Below are 24,860 nucleotides of genomic sequence, written 5' to 3'. Positions count from 1 at the left end.
AGAGAGAGTCGCGTCTGTTTTAAAGACTGACGTTACAGTTTTAGAACTTCATCTGTTTTAAATAAAAATAAATTATAGCTGTAGTGTTTGTTAATATTCTAGATAAAAGGAGTTTAGGGAATTAATTTTCTTGTTAGAATGAGAGTGAAAAGCAAACTTTATCAAAGGCAAAAAAAACTATCTAATGGGTGTTAAAAACAAACAACCCCCACTTTGCTTTTATAGATATAATATATGGAGGCCCCCTAAAAATTTCCAACTGGGACTCAAGCTTGATCCGCCCCTGCCACTGACCCAGCATTCTCCATCCCTTTACAACATTGAATGACGTCACCGCTGTGTGACAGAGAGACGTTCCGGGCCTACTTTTCCCGCAGATTCAAAAATGTCTCCGGATAATCGTTCCGGCGTTCCTCAAAGCAAGGTAAACAGTTTAATCCAAACTTCTTATCAATATAACTATTATATAGGACTTTCAGGTGCAATACTTACAGCAATAGTATATTAAAAATTATGATACATGTAAATTAACCATATGCCCTTTAAAATGTAAATGTAGTTAAATGCAACTTATTGGTTGTATTTTGTTTTTTTCTTTATGGCGGTTGCGTGAAACTGAAAGTGAAACAACTTTTCTGCGTATTAGCTATGCGTAAGTCTGTATCTCCCGCTGCATACGGTTAAAAGCAGAAAAATGCTATGTACAAATCAGTGGCGTAGCGAGGTCGGGTGTCACCCGGTGCGGCACCTAATGGTGTCACCCCCCCCCCCCCTCGTTAGAAAAAAAATTATATATATATATATATATATATATATATATATATATATATATATATATATATATATATATATATATATATATATTCCATATACACTTGTAAGTATGTGTATACGCATGCGTATATGTATTCAACTTTTTTTCTTCTGGATGTATTTAATTTTTTTTTATCCCCCTCCATCCCGCAATTCTCAACTGAACCGTTTTCCTCAGGCAAAGTTTGCAACGTTGAGTTGATGTAACTCTTCCCCCCCCCCAGTCACCCCCAAGGTGATTGCTTTAAACTGAGCTCAGATAATACTAACGATTTTTATCTATATTTCGGTTATAAATACAGCTGGATGTAGCATGTTTTCTCAATCATTAGCAGGTTTACGTCCTTCTGTCACCCCCCCCCCCCTCGACCCGTGTCGGGATTTGTCAACTTTGCTTATAAAAGACTATTTAATTCACTCTAATTAATCCTTTAATTACGTGAAATTATCAATTTTATATATATATATATATATATATATATATATATATATATATATATATATATATATATATATATATATATATATATATATTGCTATCTTTCGCTTGGTGTCAACCCCTAAATCCAGGTCCATCCAAAGTTTCTACACAGTAACTCAACAAGTCACACCTGGGCTTTCAGTGCTATAGCTGAGTTGATTGGTAAGCTATGTTTCCATTGTTTTACTTTGAAACGATATTTTACATTTATGTGTTAATGGGGTGTTTAAAGTCGTGGTGAAGCGGCATCTTATTTTTTATAATTCACTTTAAACCTTGTATAAATGTAAAAACATAATTTCCTTCAATTTTATTAAACTAAAATATGTGTATAAGGGCGTTAGTAATCTGGTACACTCAGGTATACGTACACACCAACAAACTCGTAGAGGTTAGGTATGACAGTCAAGTTTAACCCCAGCTATTTCGCTTCTCTCTTCAGACCAATCTTCACCTTCTTGCTCCAACCATCAACTGTCCTCTCTATGCATTCCCTTTCTCCCGCTCACAACACACTTGCTGTCACTCGACCAGTCGCTTCCCTTGTTACCCTCGTTCACTCCGCACAACGACATACACGTCCTTGCGTATCTCTACAGGATATATACAAACACGCAGTGATCCTTTCTACGTATACACCCTTCATACATAATACATCACCACAATGTGTATATCATTTTAAAAATGCATTGAAATAAAACATCGCATCTTTACATTGTTCACTATGGCAAATCGCTCCCGCAGAAGTAGAAACAATTTTAGTCTTTATTTTAGTCTGCAAGCGTTTGCGATCCATTTTTAGGCAATAAGCCAAACATGTACCGATTGGTAACATATGTCGGTTTCTGAAATGTCTATTTCGTCTCCGAAATATATATCGAAGGAGATCTTCTAGGAGAGAAAAAATGTTGACGTTAGATTGCGGCAGCTTTAGTAGAAGTAAAACATATGATACTTAAATTGACGAATGTAATTCTTTCATCAGACAATGCATACGATCCTGATGTTAAAGCTTCCGCACTTCTGATAGATAAGGTCGACATTAATGACAAACCGTGTCTTGTGTTCCTGGATAATGGAACTGGTATGGATTATGACCAACTTCACAACATGCTCAGGTTGGCAAACATTTTTCTTGACAAGTTAGCAAATCAACACAGTATTATGTGCTTTTTTTCAACACGCTTGATACATATTATAACTAATTAATTAACACGTTGTGTTTCATAACAATGCCTTAGTTAGGATATTTGCTGGCCGTTTCGGCACTGAAGTTGATATTCTTTTAAATCATGTGTTGCCGCTCTATCTATAAACCCTATTCTGTCGTTGTTGTCAATTTTTTTTTAAATAATTTTATTTTCCATAAAACAAAATACAACATATTTATAGTGACATTGTTTACATAAATTTGAATGAATTTATATTCAGGAAGAAGGTGGAAATACAACATTTTTACAGTACGCTGATTTGCGTTTTTTTTTTAGTTATATATGTTACGGTCAAAGCCCGAAGTCGGCCAATGCTAGGATTGGCCGGCCAATCCGCGCATTGGCCAATATCGCCTCCCATAGGTCGGTCAAAGTCCGAAACTTTGCTTGATTTCGGCCTTTGGCCGGCCAATCCGCAGACTGGCCATTGTGGACCGGCCAAAGTCTGAAATAGCTCTTCATTTCGGCCTTTGGCCGGCCAGTCCGCGGACTGGCCATGGTGGACCGGCCAAAGTCTTAACTAGAAGATCATCTGGCTAGGGACGACCGGCCAAAGTCCGGATTAGAAGATCATGAGCGGATTTCGGTGTTTTTTAAATGCCATAAGGATCATGAAATTAAGTCTTTATTGATTATTAATTAAAGTAAATGACAGAAATATTCACATTTTTTATTGTACTATAGTCTCAATCTATCAATATCATCATTTGTTACAACAAGTTGAACTTTTATGGCATTTAGAATTATTTTTACACTAGCAGCGATTTGTTGTGCACTTAGTTGTGCAATTGCAGCGAGTGTAGCCTTGGCCCCCAGTCAATGATTGTGAAGATGCAATGGTTCGTAGAGATTTTTCCTCAGTGCCAACTGACGACATTAAGAGCAGTTTTTTCGTGAAGAATTGAAAACTCACTTCTATAATATATTTGTTTTAGAACACCACGTTCCGTTCCTAGCTTGTAGAAAGCGATGTCGACGCTCATGACAACTGCAATCACGCTTCGGGGATCACCGTGACCTATGTCAACATCTGGAAAACAGATGCGTACATTGTCACCCACTTCACCATCTTTAAATTTTGTATTTGATGTTTTAAGCATCTTAGCACCTTGAGTTTGCAAGCCAGTATGAGCTGCTGATCTGTGTTCCATGATGTCTTGTTTGTTGTGACACAATCTACAGGTAATGTTCCCTCCGTACCCTTCGTCTGCTTCATTGGGTATTCCACAAACAGCATGGACATCGTTGCCACAGGATCCAAAAGAATGAGCTGCGCTACAATGTTTTTCACAAACTATACAGAATCTGTTGGCCACATTATTGTCACGCAACTGGTCAGGGCGTTCCGCCACGGCAGCAGATGTGTTAGCTGAGGATGTCGTTGCATTTATGGCAACCTCCATTTCTTGTTCAATGTTCTCAAGATCTTCCTCAGTAACTATTTAAGCTAGAGCCCATATATGGAAACTAACATGGTTTTAAATTTTTTTCTTTTGACAGCCATCTGCTATGTCTGTCTCATGGTCTGACGGCCCATTTGATCCATGTCGCCTTGCATATAGAATGCTATACAAACAAGAGCTAAACAATACGTTACTCTCGATGAAAACGCACCCAGAATAATGAAAATGCGATCACAACTTAGTCTAGATAGAACATTGGCCAGGACATCCCGGCCAGTGCGCGCATTGGCCGGCCAATGTACAAAATACGCTGTCAAGTTTAAGCGCTTCGGACTTTGGCCAGTACGTCCCGGCCAGTGCGCGCATTGGCCGGCCAATGTACGAAATTCGATCTTAGTGCTAATTTCTTCGGGCTTTGGCCAAGAGAGCCGGCCAATGCGCGGATTGGCCGGCCAATCCGCGCTTTGGCCGCACTTCGGGCTTTGACCGTAACATATACAAGAAGTAAAAAAAAAAGAAGATACAATTTATTTACAGTGACTTCTTTAACTTTTCTTTTAGTAAATAAAAAAATGAATCATATGTGTGGGGGAAAAAAAAAGCAGCTCTGGTTTATGTAGTTAGATGGACTCGGGGTCGTTAATCTTATTTGATCCAGATTGAACTTGGGACTTACGGATTAGCAGTCCAGTTCTCTGCCACTGGACCACTTTTTCTCCATACTACGGAGGTGAGAAAAGAATAATTGTCGTAGGGACCGTTGTCTAGCTGTGTAGAGATTTGAAGAGGGGTGGGTGCGTTAGGCACGATTTCCCATATGGGATCGTTGTTGTCAATACAGTGTATTTTTTATGATATCGATATCAAATATATAAAGCTCAACTCTCTATGTAATAAGTTAGTTGTGGATACTTCAATGGATTTAAGTCTTAGATTATTATAGTGCTCACGGTCTAAATTTATGAGTTAAAAAAATTAATACTGAAAGTGTTGGGAAATAATTTTCATTTTTCAAACTGATAGTAATAATTGTCGGCATGTTCATTAAACACAATTTCAAAAAAATATCATCTTTTACAAAAATTCTAATTATGTCTGAAAATTATTTATATTTAGTCCTTTAGCATTTACTTCCCTTTGATAAATTAGGAAAACACAATTACTTCCCTTTATGAAACATTGCATTAGTGGAAAAGAATTTACTTTTTATTACTTTGTTTTGGTGTTGGGAAAAAAATAATTACATAATTAGCGGGGATTGATCAAGTGCAAATGTAGGTATTTTATGGATAAGCTTGGAGTATTTTAATTGTTCATTTGGTTTGGTTTGGCACCTACGTTCGTTTAAGTGATTGGAAAAGACTATGAATAAGTTGGGGTACTATAGTCGTTTATTAAGCTGAAACAGGCGATTCTGCCCAGGGCTAGACTGTGAGCACTTTGCGTTTATGTTCGCGTTAGTGTTTTCTTTGTGTTTAGGTTGGGTTTGCGTTAGTGGTTGCGTTTTGATTTGGTTCGTTTTTGTTCTTTCTTTTTTCGTTTGTGTTTTTTTCTTTGGGTTTGTGTTTGTATTTGTGTTTGTGGTTGGTTTTGCGTTTGGATTTGGTTTGTTTTCGTTTGCTTTTTCGTTTGTTTTTTTCTTTGTGTTCGTATTGGTGTTTGTGGTTGTGGTTGGGTTTGTTATTAGGTTTTTGTTTTCGTTTGTATTTGTAATTGTGTTAGCGTTATGTTTGCGTTTTGTTGTTTTGGTTTTGGTTCGTTGTGGTTTGGGTGGGCAGTGCCGTGTTTATGATGATTACTAAACACACAGGTAATGGTCTTTAACAGAAAGGTTTTTCACAGAAGCCAGAGCAGGGCCTGGCCGGGACGGCTAGTAAATGTATAAAATATTCTTTACACGTAAGTCGAAAATGTATGTTGTTTTGTTGTTGACGTTTTTTTTAATAAAAAATAATCGACCAGCCATGAAAAAAAACAGGTTACCGTACTCGGTTGGTTGATCGTTCTTACCCTGTAGTATCCATGTACCTCTGTCTTGCGTGGAAAGTTATATCATTAGATATTTGTTTGATTACATTGTTATTTAATAAGCTTCTCACAACACTTGGTTTTAGATCAAATATAGTAATAGTATATTAATGCAATGGTTTTAGTCTTTGCAATTATTACATTCTACAAAGTCATAAAAGATATGTGAAGTGGGTCGGAGCTGTCATCTTTTTTTATGTTGTAGGCCTACTACCACTAGACTACCCGACCCCACATTCAAAATGGCGTCACACATCAGAGACGTTTTTGTCTTTTAAAAAAAACTTATTTGGGCTGAGCATGGGTCTGACCACACCATACCTTCATATGCTGAGGTCACAAAAACAGGTCAACTCTACTTCACCTGCCCAGTGTCCCGTCAACTCAGACATGTTTTAGTCTTTTAATACACAGATTTCCACAGAGAATGGGTCTGACCACACTATCCCTTCATATGCTGACATCACAGGTGAACTCTGACCTATCCAACTCTACTTCACCTGCCCAGTGTCCCGACATGTCTCAGACAACATGTTTTTGTCTTTTAAAACACTGATTTCGGCCGAGCATGGGTCTGACCACATTCCATTCATATGCTGAGGACACAGAAACAGGTGAACTCTACTTCACCTGCCCTGTGTCCCGCGAAGTCCCAATAGGCAACTTTATCATTCACATCTAAAAAGGAAACAGATTTTTTTAAAAACTTTCTTGTGATGTGTCTCGAACCCTTACCACCCGCTTGGAAACTATTACACTATAATCTTAGCTATGTGAGCGCTTACGATTTAATCATAACTTGTTCTATAATAATTTACTGCAAAGTAAGAAACTTCAGTTGCGCGGATAGGCCCTATTATTTCAATTTAAATCATATCCCAAATTAGCAAATTCCATAGCTAAACTAACAAAGATTTATATAAAATAATTAAGACCTGAAATAGTTTAGTATATAGATTCAAGATCTAGATAGATCTAGATTCTAGATGTAGAATTTACGTTAAGTCTAGATGTAGAATTTACGTTAAGTCTAGTTTCTCCGTAACGCTAGATTTATAACTATAACCGAGCTAGATAGATAAATCCCATATATTATCAAATTAGATGATCATTGAAGCTAAAAAGCGAAGATGTATATCAAATATTTAAGGACTAACATTTATAAAGAAACTCAATAATTTATTGTGATTTTATAGGCCTAATGGTTTTTATTTTTACAAGCTTTTATTTAACTCACTTCCTCTGTCGTCAGTCTGTCGTCAGTCTGTCTAGACGGAAACGCAGGAGTGAAAATTCGGACAGTTCTATTTGACCGATACGATTCACAGTTGGCACGTGGGTCAAGACATGAAGACAATGCAATCTGAAACTAAATTTGACTTAATTGGATGCCTAATTAATTTTTTATGAATTAATTAAAATTTGGACCGAATTAGTAGGCATGTCTAGCCAACCACACCACACGCGTCATCACCTTCAATAGCTGCGCCATCACGTAATGGCTGCGTTCAAAAACCATTGCGCGCCTACTAAACGTGATGTTCAGTAGGCGCGCAATGGTTTTTAGTCATGTAACTCTATTGTAAATAAAACATGTAAAGTACTGAAAAAAAATTCATAAAAAACGTTTTAATAACAAGCTTTTATGTAATGATGCACTAAAAAGTAGAAAATAAATTATAGACTACTATTTAAATTACTATAAAGAAAAGCGTGGGTGTCTTCCTTAACATTAGTAAAGGTATCCAATAGATACTAAAGTGACCCACGCTTTTCTTTATAGTAATTTAAATAGTAGTGTATAATTTATTTTCTACTTTTTAGTGCATCATTACATAAAAGCTTGTTATTAAAACGTTTTTTATGAATTTTTTAACAAATTAATTTTGGTTTGACCTAGATTCTAGATTTTAGATCTAGGATTGACTTTCGTCCGACAGCTGATCTCTAGATCTAGAGAAATTTATTGTATACTCAAATTAGAAGAACTGTTGAAAATTGATAATAGTGTTGGAATCTAATAAAAATAGCAAACGCACGTATCGTTAAAGCTATAGCCGACAGAAAATTAGCTTTACAATGTGTTAAACGTTTAAATGGGCAACAAAATCTTCGATGAAAGCCGCCATCAATTGTTATAAAAAGTAAATAAATCATGTGACGTTACTATAAGTAAAGTCATTGTTCTTATCTTTTATAATTTAAGTGTCTAATCTACCAATGAATATACCAATAAATTAATTAACGTCTTTAAATAAATGTGTAATTAACAGTTTGGTCAAAAAGAACGTAATTCTCTACCTAAATATGTATTTTACAGCTCTACACGTAGTGCAGATTCTCTCCTGTAACCAAAAAAGACAACAATATATATATATATATATATATATATATATATATATATATATATATATATATATATATAATTATATATATATATATATATATATATATATATATATATATATATATATATATATATATATATATATATATATATATATACAAAGATGTAAACAAACTTGAGATTTAGTAGTATATAGATAGATTATCATTGTCCTCTTTTCGCTTTCGTGTCCAAAACAGGCAGTTGAAGTCAGTGGCGTAGCGAGGTCGGGTGTCACCCGGTGCGGCACTTAATGGTGTCACCCCCCCCCCCCCAGAGGCATAGAGACCCTTCCTAGGGACAAACTTTCGAATTTTCGATTTGCACCCCCCCCACCCCCTCAAGTTTTCGATTTGCACCCCCCCCCCCCCTCAAACTTTCGATTTGCACCCCCCCTCGAGTTTTTCTCTATATATTTTGCTATTTTTTGCTTTGGTGTCACCCCCCTAAATGGTGTCACCCGGTGCGGTCCGCACCCCCCGCCCCCCCCCCCTCGCTACGCCCCTGGTTGAAGTAGAGCTCATATGTTTCAGTGACCTCGGTCTATACTGGATAGTGTGGTCAGCACTGTGCCCGTCAGCCTTTGTTTCCCTGAGTCAGGTACCCATCAAACCTGGACTTAAGACTTTCAGGTAGTAGCCTCTACCCTCCCACCATGTTGTCCCATTGTGTGATATGTGCACCATATTTTGTACCTGAAAGCAAACCAAGCTACTTCATTAATGAGTCGGCCACGTTCTTTACCACCATTCTACAGCTTTGGATTCTGTGAAAAAGGTATTTATGAGAATAATGAAACGTACAAACCAATAGGGCAGTATGGGAACGGCTTTAAGTCTGGCTCCATGCGCCTAGGAAAAGACGCTCTGGTTTTTACAAGGTGTAAAGATTCCACCAGCATTGGGTTTTTGTCACAAACATTTTTGGATGCTACCAAAGCCGATACGGTGTTGGTGCCGTTAATTGAATACAAGCTTTCAGGTCATATCCTTTTCAAGTACCTTAAATTTAGTTTTGTTCATTTTATAAATTTCAACTGGGAACACATTTTGTGCTTTATTGAGAAATTATTGTATTATTGCTATTACCATTACCATTACGATTATTATTACTATTATTATTATTATTAGTAGTAGTAGTAGTAGTAGTAGTAGTAGTAGTAGTAGTAGTAGTAGTAGTAGTAGTAGTAGTAGTAGTAGTAGTAGTAATATTAGTATTATCATTATTATTAGTTCTTAGTCACCGTTAATGAAACAATAATGCGAACATTTGCAGGTTAATGTTTAGAAATTTTTTTCTTCAGCCCAACGATGATCTAAGATTATTTATTCGCCCAATAATTAATTATTAATCAGTTAATGAAGTGAAATTATCCGTTGTATGATATTTCCGTTTGTCTACCTACCAATTCTCCTTGACTAGACATTACTAAAGCGTGATAACAGCCAGGGGACACTCAACTGCCTGAAACAAATCCTGACGTATTCAATCTTCAATACCGAAGATGATCTTATTAAAGAGCTGAACACATTAGAAAATTCAAGAACTGGAACTAAAATCATTATCTACAACCTAAATACGTTAGTAGTTTCATTGATAAAACTGTATTATATTGTAAAATTGAATAAATATATGTGCATGTGTAAAAAAAAAATAACAATATGAATAAACCGATACATGCTAGCTGCTAGTGTTAAAATTCATGTTTGTTTTTTTTTTGCGTACGAAACAAAAGATTGTGGAGCACAAAAATTGATATGCATCAATAATGTTCTTATGTAAAATAATAAACTATTTATAATAAAAAAAAAATTACCTGCAATTGTGTTAAAGTAATGTGCCAGATAACAAAGTCTTAGCTTCCTGGGGAAGACTATGATGAAATACTTCTGATAAAACTTACCTCATTGGGGAGGTTGGTACATCATATACATCGATGTCGTTATCCTTATTCAAAATATCCGAGCTTATGTTTAATAATGTACATACATACATATATATATATATATATATATATATATATATATATATATATATATACATATATATATATATATATATATATATATATATATATATATATATATATATATATATATATATATATATATATATATATATATTTATTATATATATATATATATGCCCTGCTAGGAGGGTGATAACTACGCTACTATCAACCTTCCCTAGTCTTATCTAAGTAGTAAATAAACTGTCCGGTCAATGCAACCGTGGTAAAACCCACGGTGGTTAAACCCTAACCTAAGTCTAGATAAAAACACAAAAAATATTTTAACAATTTAATACAATTTATTTATCAAAAATATTGAGTCAAAACTTGTATAAAAAATAGACAAAACAAAACACTCAAGACATAAAACTCAACAAAACAAAACTCAACGGAACAAAACACCCAATTTTTGAGCACCGTCCATACACCACAGAAATACGACACAAACACTTCAACACACAGGCCTCAACATTCCCACAGAATGTCCCTCCCTGTCCACACACTACACTCACGAACTAAAAACCAATACTACGCGCAAGAAAATAGTCCCTAATACAACACTAATTAACGTTCAGGACATAAAGCAAAGTGGAGCCACACTCCAAAACAAAGTTTGCATAAATAACATCAAAATATAAACAAGACAAAGCAATAATAAACCATTTTAAAATCCTAATCATATCAGCGCCAGAATAGTGGACTACTTAACTAGAAACTACAAAAATCCTCAAAAGGAACACAAAAGTGACATTCACCTATTTGTAATAAAATAATAATTAAATAACTCCCCAGCCCCTTACACACACACACACACACACACACACACACATATATATATATATATATATATATATATATATATATATATATATATATATATATATATATATATATGTATATATATGGGTTGATATAGATTTTATATCGGTTATATTTGGAAATTTTAATTCAGGATACAAGACGTAACGTTAGAGCTTGACTTTGCCAGTGATCCGAAAGACATTCGTTGTCCTGAAACTCACCAACAAGATTCTGACAACCCGGAGGACAGGCCTGTTGCATCAGTAGCCTCTGAGTACACACGATCCTTACGGGTGAGAGAGTTTGGCTTAAACTATATATATATATATAGCGTATATATATATATATATATATTTAGATAGATAGATAGATAGATAGATAGATAGATAGATAGATAGATAGATAGATAGATAGATAGATAGATAGATAGATAGATAGATAGATAGATAGATAGATAGATAGATAGATAGATAGATAGATAGATAGATAGATAGATAGATAGATAGATAGATATAGATAGATATAGATATAGATATATATATAGATATATATATATATATATATATATATATATATATATATATATATATATATATATATATATATATATATATATATTATAGTTCACTATTTTGGTTCATCGACAATAGACAACATAAAGGTTATTATAAATAATGAATACTTTTTAAATGCTCTTTACATACTTAATGTTAATACAAAACATATGACACCGTTAAAAAATCTTCACAATAAAAAGTTTTTTTTAATGCATTAAAAATATGAAATTTAAATAAACTTACTTTCTTTAAGAAAAGCTTTGGTCGCTAAAATATGTAAAATAACTCATGATCGATCAAAACTTTTATTGAAGAAAGCAAATTTATTATTCTCCAGTGCTTTTAAACGCTTGTTAACATAAAGATTCTTACATTTGTTTTATTTTCCACTTTTTAGTTTTTCGTTCTAGATTAAGTTGACATTAGTTAGTCTACGACTTAGAATAATTGGGTTAAACCTGACGATTAGCTTGAGATCTCTAAAAGACAGTAGTCTGCTTTGTTCGTGGTCGACGCTCAGTCAAGAAATTAACCAGTGTTATTTAGTCTTGTTATCTTCCCTTAATTCCGAAATCGTGTAATTTATTTTGAATGTCAATTTCTAATTATTTTTTAAAGATATTCTTGCGTTGTCATCGAAGACCAATGTATCTGGAAAGTTGTAGTAGAACTGGGTCTCATTTAAGTAACAACATTTGCCACACCCAGAAACAAGCGAAAAACCGACCTTGTGAACTAAAAAGCTTATTTTTAAATAAAAATAACGACAACCGATATGTTACATCCACTACAAATAGCCCGAGCATTTTTAATGTTGGTGGGCATTTGTTTTGAAAATAATTGATCAGTGAGACACAACACACGTAGACATAAAAAATAAACCAAGAGTGATCTCACCTAAACCTTCTCGAATATTCTTTTGGCGACTCGGGATATAGACATAATTTTAATCCATGTTTAATTACTTAAACTTTTTAAAATAGAATAAATCTCGTAGAAAAAAAGAATTTCGCAACAAGTGAATGGCAAACAATATGTATATAATAGTGTGGAATATTATTATTAGTACTTGATAAATTCATTTTTGTTTAAGAGAAATCGGAAATAGCGTAAATTAGTACTTCCTGTCAACGGAAATTACTCAAAATTGATAGAAGACAGAAAATTAGATCTTTTACTTATATGTGAAATTTTGTTTATCTATCTAAAACAGTACTCAAGTTTTAGGCTTTTGAAAAACAAAGTAGAATAAGTTCCTTTTACGGTTACTGGAAATTGCTGAAAAGTTGATGCAGTACTACAAATTTGATATAATACTTATAGATAAAATTTCACCTAGCTGTAACGGTATGTAAGTTATCGTGTTCACACACACACACGGACAAAATTGCAAAACCATGTTTTCCCTCAATACATTGTATACGAGAAAGTAAAAAGATACCGTCTCTATTGGATCCACCCTCGTTAGTGTCCCGTTCACTAGAAAGAGCTACTGCATTTAAAACTAACATTCTCCCACAATTGTCATAAAAGTAAACTATTTTTGTTTGAATATATTTTAAAGTTTTAAATATATTTTCTACTGTTCACATTGTTTACGTATATTTCCTAGGAATATTGCAGAATTTTGTTTCAACACCCACGAATGAAAATCCAATTAAGAGGTGCAATAGTGAGGTCAAAAATTGTAGCAAGATCTTTGTACCAGACTGAAGTGTACAAATACAAACCTGCATGGCTGGTACTAGACACAATTGTTTTTAAGTTTTTAAATATGTTTTTTAAATTGAATGCTGTAAAAAAATCTAAAGCACCGAACAGATTATTTGAAAGTAATTCTTTCTCCTCAGAACAAACATATAAATATCACAGTTGGATTTTCATGTGAGAGGGAAAGGGGCGAAGATTACGGCATGATGCTGTACCACAGAAATCGTCTAATTACAGCTTATGAAAAAGTTGGATACCAAAAACAAGTAAAAAAAGTTCCTGAGCTTAAATGTAAAACAAAACATTAACGTTAAACAATAATTAAATAGCAATTTACAACCAATTATGCAAAAATAAATTGTGTATTCTGTTTAGGCAAACGAGAAAGGTGTAGGTGTCGTAGGGGTGGCTGATGTTAGTTTCTTGACTGCCACTCACAACAAGCAGGATTTCGAAAAAGATAAAAAGTTTATGTAAGTTTTATCGATCCTGTTTAATGGCGTCTTTGTATCTCATTCTTTATTAGTACTCTATAAAGTGTCAAAACAACACTGGCAGTATATATATGACTTAATCTACTTAGATCTGTTATGAAGGCGATCGCTGAAAAACTGAATGATTACTGGGATGAGAACGCGTCAGACGAAAGTAATTCAGCAGGCCAGGCAGTCACTGAGTACGTTTAAATACTATTTGGTGTAGAATTCTAGTAGCGAAACATTTCATCAAGCTAAATCACTTTACATAATTGTCTAAGCAGGTATTGGTTATTATAGATTTAAACGTATCCAGTGTTTCTTCCAGACTTTTTTCTCCGGGGGGGCACTTGAAATTTTCGGGGGGCGGTAGACTTTCTTCGGGGGGGGGGCGGACACTGTTAAAAGTATATACTTTCTATATAAATTATATAAATTTCGTTCGGGAGGGCGGTAAAAAATTTTCGGGGGTCTTTCCCCCCCCCCCCCCCCGAAGAGATGCCTGGAAGAAACTCTGGTTGTATCAACCACCAAAAAGAAACTTTTTCTATATGATGCAAGATATTTTTTATAATTAAGATATAACTTATTAGTTTTTAGAAAGTCAGCTATTTATTCTGTCTTAATAATAGGGTGTGTCCTGACTGGACCTGGGTCCAATGCGACCTGTGTCTCAAATGGAGAAGGCTACCCCTTGAAACACAAACAAAAAATCTTCCAGATAAATGGTTTTGTAGATTCAATACAGATTCTACTCATAAGTAAATGCTTTATTATACTATTAGTAAATACTAATTTATGATGAAGTTGTTATTTGTTAATTCAATACAGATTCTACTCATAAGTAAATGCTTTATTATACTATTAGTAAATACTAATTTATGATGAAGTTGTTATTTGTTTATTCAATACAGATTCTACTCATAAGTAAATGCTTTATTATACTATTAATAAATACTAATTTATAAAGTTGTTATTAAATATCTTAAACTTCGTATGTTTTTAAAACATGTTATCTCCTCCAGTCGTTGTGATGTACCTCAAGAGGAGCTTGAGGAAGATGGCGTTTACATGAAGAAAAAAAATAAACAAAAGTACGTGTCGATTCAGTTATTTTATTGGTTTATGATATCACATTTTAAATCGAGCTTATATTTAAAATGATTACAAATTTTATTGCACTCAATGTAGTTGTTAAGGAGGATTACAGCTATAATACTTAGTTTAACATGTGGTATTTTTAAATCCATTCAAAGGAGCAAGAACAAGAAAACTGCGAAAAAGGTCAAAAGCTTTACATCACCATTTAAAATAAGAAAAATTTATTTCTTTAATGTTTAATCTCTACTTGCCAATGAAGTGACAGCTTCTATTTGAATTTGCTTTCATAATAGTTTAAAGCAGAAAAATTTACATCCCATTTTTCGGTACTTTTACAGGGCAAGACTCAAAAGAGAGCTATCCCTGTCTTGCCTATACGTGAAGTTCGATACCCTGTTAAAGGATTGTAAGAAACTAAAGCAGTTTAAATAAATACTCATAGTTTATATACTCTGATTTATAATATGGATCTATGCCTATGTATGTAACACATAACCTAGATGTAAAAAAATGTAAGTATTTAAAAGTTTGTCTGTCAATGTTGCAGACCCAGTGATAAATCTAAACCGTTACCCACTAAAAGAAAAAGCGCATCAAATACCGAAAATGTGCATGATGACAGTGATGAAACCGCACACAGCTCACGGAAGAAATCTCTAAGGTCCTCAAGTTCTAAAACTGAAATCACCACAGTTTACAAGGCGAGACGGAAAACGTCTCCTTTTGATAAACATTGTGATGATGTTGACGATGAACCTGAAACAATACCTGGTAAATGCATTAATCATCTATTAATTAATGATAATTTTTATTTTATTAAAACTGACTATTTGCCAAAATGTTACTAAATTTTTAATCTCTCGAGTTTAATATCATCAAACTCTTTGACCAATTTAACTGTCACAAAAGGACTAGCATTACAAAGCTTTTTTAATTGACACGCATAGCAATATTTCTTCTATTAATTTAAATAAACCGGGAGTGGTCTCCCCTAAACTTTCTCGAATATTTTTATATAAAATAACAGGGGATGGAAACTCGGGCTATAGACATGATTTTTAATCCATTTTAAATACTTAAAGTTTTAAAAATAGAATAAAATCTCGTAGACAAAAGAATTGCACACCAAGTGAACGCTAAATAAAAAAGTGCATAATAGTGCGCAATATTATTAGTACTTTAAAAATTTACATTAGTTTTTTGAGAAATCGGAAGTAGCGTAAATTACTACTTCCGGTCAACGGAAATGACTCAAAATTTAACAGAAGGTAGAGAATTAGATCTTTTACTTACATGTGAAATTTCGTCTATCTATCTGAAATAGTACTCAAGTTATAGGCTTTTGAAAATTTCAAAGTAGGAAAAGTACCACTTCCGGTTATCAGAAATCGCTCAAAAGTTGATACGGATCCACGATTTCGATAAAATACTTATATATGAAATTTCATCAACCTAGCTGTAACGGTACTCAAGTAATCGTGTTTACACACGGACAGACAGACACACACACAGACATACGGACAAGATTGCAAAATTATGTTTTTCCGTATCAGTGAGATGTAAAAATCTCGATTATTTTTTTATTTTTTTGCACGATTACAAGACTTTCTCTATACTTCGTACATACGAGAAAGTAAAAATGATGTACATTTAATTTTAAACTGAAATTAATTAACTTTAAAGGGAACGTATGTTCGGTTTAAGCCTGTTCCGTTTAATCACTCTGTTTTTTTATGTTCGCTGACTAAAATTGAAATGTATCAAAATATATTCTAATGTGTTGGTTGCAGAAAAAACAAGTGAACTTAGAAGGTCCACCTCTGAAAGTTCATTCGAAGGTTTTCAATTTGAGCTGAACGGTAAACCAAATCACAAAGGAAGGAGCAGTGGTCCATCTTGCAATGTTGACCTCGCATTGGATCCATCAGCAGAAGATACGGATAATAATGATAATGATACAGATGGCAATGACGAAACAAACTCCATGTCAAGTTCTGAAGTGTGTTCCCGTGTGGACAAGAGCCAAATGCCCTCATCAAGTTTTGTAACAGAAAGTCTTCATCAGAATACAGACAAACGTGGCTCTGAAATAAATCAGAGGGGTTCTGATGAAATGAAAAATATGAAAATAGAACTAGCCCAGCATAAGGAAAAGATCAAACAACTAGAAGATAGGCTAAGTAAGTTCTCCTACAGTGTTCGTAAGCTATTACGACTGACCTTACCTAAAAAATATCATGACGGTACTTTGGATAACATTGAGGATGATATTGGAGATATTATTAGTAAAATTGCTGCACAAAGTGAAATGACCTTGATGCCAGACAACGTGGATGACGAGATTGAAGAAATGATTAGAACAATTGATGATTCAAATCATATCTAAATAGGAGTAAAAATGTCTGATAGAAACTCTGGTTGTTCCGATAATCTATTTAGCTGAAATCCTATTTGCAGCTTGTCGTTTAACCCAATGTATGTTAAAGTAGCCATCACAAGTAAACAGAAAAAACTGATTTAATTTCATTATCTTTTGCTGTGTAAAATACGAATGTAAAAATAGGATATAGATCATTTGTAATTATCCGTAGTAAGCATTGTATCAATAACCATTACTTCACCTGCACTTTTTTTGTATTGTTGGATTTTTTCAAAAGTAAATCTTATTTCAACTCGAAGGTTTAGCGCAATAGTTTGTGTATACTTTTATGTTTGATTATGACTGGCTTATTGTTTTGTTTTTAACATAGCCATTGATGAATCAGTATAATTGTTTTTAACATAGCCATTGATGAATCAGTATAATTGTTTTTAACATAGCCATTGATGAATCAGTATAATTGTTTTTAACATAGCCATTGATGATTCAGTATAAATAACCCAAACTTCCTGAGGAGTTCAGGTAAGACTGGAACCACATTGAGACAACAGCCTGCTACAGCACAGGACAGATAAATATTTGTTTGTACACAAAATGCGTCGTTTATTAAAGTTACTAGCCGAGTCTTCTTTTGGTGTACTACCAATAGGTCTTACTTTGAGTTTAATGCATTTTAAAACTAATAAGAGTCTTCTGACAAAATCGTGGAGTCTTTTATATCAACTTTGTAAGTACAAAAGATTAAATGGCCAGGTGAATTTTGGTTTTCTGGATGGCTTAAATTGTTTAAACTAATAAGTGGCGAATCATTTCAAGTTAGCAGCCTGCCTTTAGATCATACTTTAACATTGTCTACTTTGCCACTTTTCTGGAAATACAAGAATCTTTTTAACTCCTTAAGCAAGTATAGTAGGTCTACTTTGTTTAAAAGTAAGATTTTTTTCAATGCACAATTATAGCGGAATATAGATAGATTAGTAAACACTAATTTTTGATGAAGTTGTTAGAAAAATAAATAATTGGATACTTAAAATGTTCTGCGAGTTAATGAGGCTCAAAGCTTGCATAAAACACACAATTAAAACAAACAGGTTTTAGCGTTAACATTTATTTACATTGTGTGTGAAATTCTGAATCTTCGACCTTTATATATGATTACATATATGACGTTTGACTACTGCTATTCAGCACTAAGTTATTTGTTAGATCTTGGATTTTAAATTTCATAGTGATAGACCATTTTTTTTTCCTGACAATCTAATTTAAAAACTCAAGGAATACAATAACACTAGAAATATGTAAATTAAAAAAAATATTTCGAATATATTTTACGACATAAATAACGATGAAAATCGAAGATTTGACTTAGATTGCCAACACGCCCAAAGACTAACTATATTACACACACCGACAAATATATATATATATATATATATATATATATATATATATATATATACATATATATATATATATATATATATATATATATATATATATAAGGCTTAAAACGTGCACTTCTATAGTTATTGCCTAATTTGTACGTTTATCATTAAGATCACACACAGACTATTGAACTAGGTCACGGGTTCCCAACCTGGGGGTCTTTCTGGGGGGTCGCCAACTGGTTTACTAAACCTTAGTAATTTGAAACAAAACATAAATATTTAGAAGAATTTTTTAAATTCGACTTCATTAACATTACTGGAAATGTAATAGAGAAGAAACAAAGCACACTGTATAAAGTTGTTCTCAGTCACGAATCTATGAAATCTTCAAAACTAAAACGTCATTTGAGATGAGTCATTCGGAATACACCAAAAAATATATGGAGTTCTTTCGTCGGTAAGAAGTTAGTTGCAAACGCCAGAGACTTGATCGAACAGGAAGTTTTCACCAGCATTGGTGCAAGCATCAAATGAAGTAACGGTAGAAAATGCCAAGCAAAAAAAAACAATAGGAGAAAATCTCATCAAACGCTGCATGTACGTAAATGTTAAATAACACATTTTATTGAAATTAAGCTTTCACCATTGTTTGCTTTTCAAGTTGATAAATCAACAGACGTGAGTTCGTGTTCGCAGTTGCTGGCCTGTGTCTATATTCATGCGGATGATAACAAAGAAGAGTTGCTATTTTGTGAAGATAGCATGGAGAAAATAAATACATTTTTTGAAACTGGATGATTAAAATTGGTTAGAACGGCTGTCGGGGTTTGTACGGATCGTGCGCCATCTATGTTTAGCTCAAAATCGGGCTTTCAGAAAACAGAAAAGATTTAGCTCCCTAACCACTACCCTAACCAATCGACATCAAGAGTCTATTGCTAATATAAGTCGTAAATTATATAAAATCTGGAGCCTTCAAAGAACTGAGCAAAAATATTATATCACAAGGTTCTGCTCTTCTACACTACAGTACGCTGGCTGTCTAACGAAATGTTGTAAATTGTGTTTTCGAATTGAAATAAAAAATCAAATTGTTTTTGGAAGTGCAAAGGAAACAAGACTTTTTGGTATACTTAAAACGACATAGAGTGGTTGGAGAGAGTATCATACCTAGCAGATGTGTTCGAACATCAAGATAAGCTTAACCTGAAGCTTCAGGGAAAATGAACGAATATTATAACTTTCCATGATAATCTCGGGGCATTTTTATCAAAGCTGCAAAATCGGTAAAGAAAATAAATCTTGGAAATATTGTAAATTTGAGAAACTTTGCGGTCTGGTAGATGAATCTGATTGTGAGATAATTAAAATTTTGAAAGAAGCGATTTCTGGGCATCTTGAATCTCTTGAAAACGAACATCGCTATTTCCCTGAGCTGAAAAAGAATAATCTGCATTTACGCATTACCCATTCTCTTCTTCCCTTGATGTTGCCAGCATTCCCGATGAACTACAAGATGAATTCTTTATTTGCAGAATGATTCCGAGTAAGATGAAAAACTGCAGACACAATTTTGGTGTAGTATTCACCATTCATACACAAACGTAAAATTGATTGACTTTTCGAATATATTTTGAATGTTATTCTTCGATTAAAAACAAAATTAGGATAATTATAATGACATAGGTTGGCGTTAACAAAAAAAAATTTCTAATTAAAAACTTAACCACGAAGGTTTAGTGAATAGTATGCAATTTTACTCATGCTATTAAAACGGTTATCGAGAGTAGTTCATATTGAAAGTCTACTAGAAAATATTATTTTAGTGCTTATTAATTTCCATACTAATTTCGGCTTTTTAATTTTATGGGGGTCGCGGGTCGCTTACTTTTTATAAAAGGGGGTCGCCACTCTTAAGGGGATATGCTGTTTTTTTCTACTTTTTACAATTTAAGATAGAAAAACTTTTGAATACTATTATCATGTTTGGCACATGAAAGTAAGTATTAAACAGCAAAAAAAGGGTTGAAAACAATTTTGGTTGTCATGGAAACCCCAAAAAACCTCAGCCATTTTGAATTTTTCGGCACTATTAAAAATGCTAAGGCTTTTTTATTTATGCACTTATAGCAATCAAATTTAAACTGATTATATTTCAATATATTTTAAAACTTTTATCACGACAACTTTTTGAAATAGCTACTAGTAAAAATTTAACAAGGTTTAAAAAATCGAACCCTTTTAGTATCCAAAATTTTAAAAATTTGCATATTAATTACGAAATACTTTTTTCTTATGAAAGCCATCACGATTCCCTCGTGACAAAAGTTTTATTTTGGCATAAAGAACAATTACTGAAAATATGGTTGGTATTGTTCAATAAATAAAAAAAGTAGTAGGGTTTTTAGTGTCAAAAACCTGCGAACTGAGATAAACAGCAAAAAGTAACAAAAAGTAGGTCACAAAAATACCACATCTGCGTAAACTGCAAAGCGGATTGTAAGCTTTGGGTGTTTCCGAGATGATGGAAATTAGGATTATGAAACACATAAGAAGTCCAGCTTTCCAATGATGTCAAATATAATATGATGACGGATATAAAACACTTGTTAGAGTGCTTATTAGAATGGAAAAAATTAATTATTTTTTAATTAATAGGGTCATAAAAATGGTAATTTAAACATACAAATAATTTTTTTTTTCATTGGAGTAATTAATTTCTTAATACAAAAATGGACAAAGTATCCGAAAGTGCAAGAAACCCATCATGACGAAAAACAAGAAATTTTGTGATTTTTTGCTTAGCATATCCCCTTAATAGGTTGGGAACCACTGAACTAGGTCATATAGTGAATAAACCAACCTACAAATGGAACATAAATACAATGCAACTATATTTAGCTATGGGAAAACCCATTCACATCAAGTGGTAAGACGAGTGTCGGCAGAAGAACCGTGAACATATTTAGCAGGCTGCTCGGAACAATCATCAACTTAGCGTCTCTGAAATCTCCCGGTCAGTTTACCAATGGCTGTTTAACAAGTTTCGGGACATTGAAAAAAATCATTTTCGAGTACTCTCTACCTGTAACATCAACTATTGCTGACCTTCAACAAAAGATCACTATTAATGTTTAAAAGATAAATTATTCTTTATAAATATTAAAATGTTTCTTATACAACCGTTTGACAAAGAATACAATTATACAATTATAAACTATAAAGATGAGACAAATATCCTCATTGTAAACCCGTTTATTTAAACGAGTAAAGTAACAAAAAACGATTTTATTTTATAGTGAATTACGATAAACAGTAAATTGTCAAGTTTGTCCCAAATAGTAAATTGTCAAGTTGGTCCCGAACAGTAAACTGTCAAGTTTGTCCCGAACAGTAAACTGTCAAGTTTGTCCCGAACAGTAAACTGTCAAGTTGGTCCCTGACAGTAAATTGTCACGTTGGTCTCAAACAGTAAATTGTCAAGTTGGTCCCATACAGAAAATTGTCAAGTTGGTCTCAAACAGTAAATTGTCAAGTTGGTCCCTGACAGTAAATTGTCAAGTTGGTCCCTGACAGTAAATTGTCAAGTTGGTCCCGAACAGTAAACTGTCAAGTTTGTCTCGAACAGTAAACTGTCAAGTTTGTCCCGAACAGTAAACTGTCAAGTTGGTCCCTGACAGTAAATTGTCACGTTGGTCTCAAACAGTAAATTGTCAAGTTGGTCCCATACAGAACATTGTCAAGTTGGTCTCAAACAGTAAATTGTCAAGTTGGTCCCTGACAGTAAATTGTCAAGTTGGTCCCTGACAGTAAATTGTCAAGTTGGTCCCTGACAGTAAATTGTTGAGTTAGTTCACGTCTATCTAACAGTTCGCCTCAGCCAGCTGTTGTAACGACACAGCTGATGTACTATAACAGCCTACTTGGTACTGTCCTGAACGTATCTGGCTAATGTCTTCCCCATGACGCGTTATTATAGTATAGCTTTTAAAAAAATATTTAAAGTTATGCGGATGTGTATAATTTTGTCACGCCCAGCAGACGGTTTCCCTGCTTGCCCCGTGGATTAGTTAGCAGCCTGCTGGCAACTATGTGGTCGGTCTCTCGAGACCCCAGTCACAGTTAGTCATAGTGAGTGCCAGAGTTATTTTTGGCTGCGATTTAAGTAACACGTTGATTCTTAGACTCAAAACACTCTTTAAATTTAAGTTACGTAACATATCAGAGTAAATATTAATATACATACTTATGCATATATATGTATGTATATATATATATATATATATATATATATATATATATATATATATATATATATATATATATATATATATATATATATTATGCATATAATATGTATTATATGCATATTCTATATTATATATGTGTGTGTATATGCAGTGCATACACACATACCTTTACTTGTATCTTTATTAATACATATTATTTATAATTTATTATATCTTTTAAGCTATGTTCAACCATTATCAAAGTTCAGAGTGTCTCAAACTATATATTAGATTGTAGAATGTACATTAAACTAATGTACCATGTACATTTCTCCATTACTTTGCAACTAACCCATTTTGTTAATTTAAAAGAACGCCATCTACTCAAAGAAATATTTTTCAAAGACGAAAATATAATAAATAGGGGAACGCTCTAACTAGCATATTAATAGTTAATTTTTGTTAATTCCATCTCTCATAGATATATACACAAGATCATCTACTTGGGTGCTTGAATGTATGTGTACATATATCTCAGTAGTGGACTGTTAATATTGTTCTAAGCTTTCTATACTCCACGTTAGTCCAGCTAGTTCCATGGTTATTATACGTTTTAAATATGGTCTTCCTTTTCTTACCTTCATTATTTTTAAATAAAACTGCTATGTTCATCTATATGAGAGTCGTCCATGGTGTTAACTTAAAGGGTTATATATAGTGCTCATTGGTTTCGTGATAAGCTCGTGGATTGCAAAATATACGTAATGAGTCCTAAAACAAAGTGTATAAAAAGTTAACCATGCTTTATCGTAATTTAGTTTAGTTCGTGTGAAAGATGATTTAATTACCATGTATACACCAGTTTGCTAAACGGCCAATGTCGAGAGATAATGGTGCATGGCCCATGGGCAACCCTTTATATAGCGAATACCCTGGACCCACCCCTTGGGTTCCTATTCTCTGGGTGCACCCATCGTCTCCAGAGGAAAAATTGAGCCACATATTTACCATGTTAATGGAGCTTTATGGATTATCTCGAGAAAACAACAAGACAAAGTAGCTGTAAAGAGTCTAAGATTAATCCAAATGTCAGTGACGTCAAGCAAGCATTTAGCAGCTAATCAAGGTCAAAATCTCATGCTAAGATTAACCACAGAGCTGGTCACATACAATACACAGAAGTCAGACGTTTCTCTCGCCAGTAGATTAACGCCACACTTGGCAGCCTATCAACGCATATCCTCGTCGTATCTACATAAACATTGATCTAGAAATAAATAATAAAATATAAATGTAGATAAGTGGACCATATCTATATTTTAAAAGTATATAAAACTCCGCACCTTTTTAAAAGGAAAGTTATTATTCATTGACAGATTGTTTGTGAATATTAATTTTAATTTTTCGCAATTTGTTTTTGTGTATGAGTGGATGACTTGACATTGTGTAATGATGATACCCGATACATTAAGTACTGATTTGTTTCGTATAGTAGTCAAGACCGTAACACCAAGGTGCTTATAACCATCCTTACGTTTTTGTCCAATTAAAATTTAATAAAAACACGGATCACGCAGATGGCTCGTTATTATACAGAAAATATGTGTCACACACTTCATGCTCCACTGTATTAGCAGGCAACTAAATCCAACTTCTAGGCCAATCTAGGCCATCTGCACTCCCACTTGAGATTGATAATAAATAGAAGCGTGAAAACAAAAGTAGTTGCGTATATCCACTGCGGTTTACTACCCTGACGGCTACTAGCAGCCTGTAGTAGTCGAGAAAAACGACTCGATGAGGGAAATCACACAAATTTAAAGTGGGCCTTCGTTCTAATAGTTTGCCAATATATAAAGCGAGTCCCAGCGCACAATGTAACTCA

At 33.6% G+C, this 24,860-nt stretch overlaps 1 protein-coding gene across 1 annotated transcript; it reads left to right on the top strand.

Moving 5' to 3' along the window:
- Positions 1–340: 340 nt before the first annotated feature.
- LOC131936957 (MORC family CW-type zinc finger protein 3) lies at positions 341–18,215 on the top strand. Its single transcript, XM_059294101.1, has 17 exons — positions 341–424; positions 1,384–1,456; positions 2,280–2,412; positions 9,080–9,402; positions 9,678–9,700; positions 9,745–9,902; positions 11,286–11,427; positions 13,304–13,432; positions 13,542–13,667; positions 13,777–13,874; positions 13,985–14,077; positions 14,510–14,638; positions 14,903–14,971; positions 15,134–15,161; positions 15,317–15,384; positions 15,526–15,749; positions 16,769–18,215. The coding sequence occupies exons 1-17, from the start codon at positions 386–388 to the stop codon at positions 17,362–17,364; spliced, it is 2,451 nt and encodes an 816-aa protein (XP_059150084.1). The 5' UTR covers positions 341–385; the 3' UTR covers positions 17,365–18,215.
- The last annotated feature ends 6,645 nt before the right edge of the window (positions 18,216–24,860 follow it).

Source organism: Physella acuta, unplaced genomic scaffold (genome assembly GCF_028476545.2).
Source record: "Physella acuta isolate Inbredline_101_S28 unplaced genomic scaffold, ASM2847654v3 ptg000197l, whole genome shotgun sequence".
Classification (NCBI taxonomy): domain Eukaryota; kingdom Metazoa; phylum Mollusca; class Gastropoda; family Physidae; genus Physella; species Physella acuta.
This window is presented reverse-complemented; position numbering and strand designations above follow the sequence as displayed.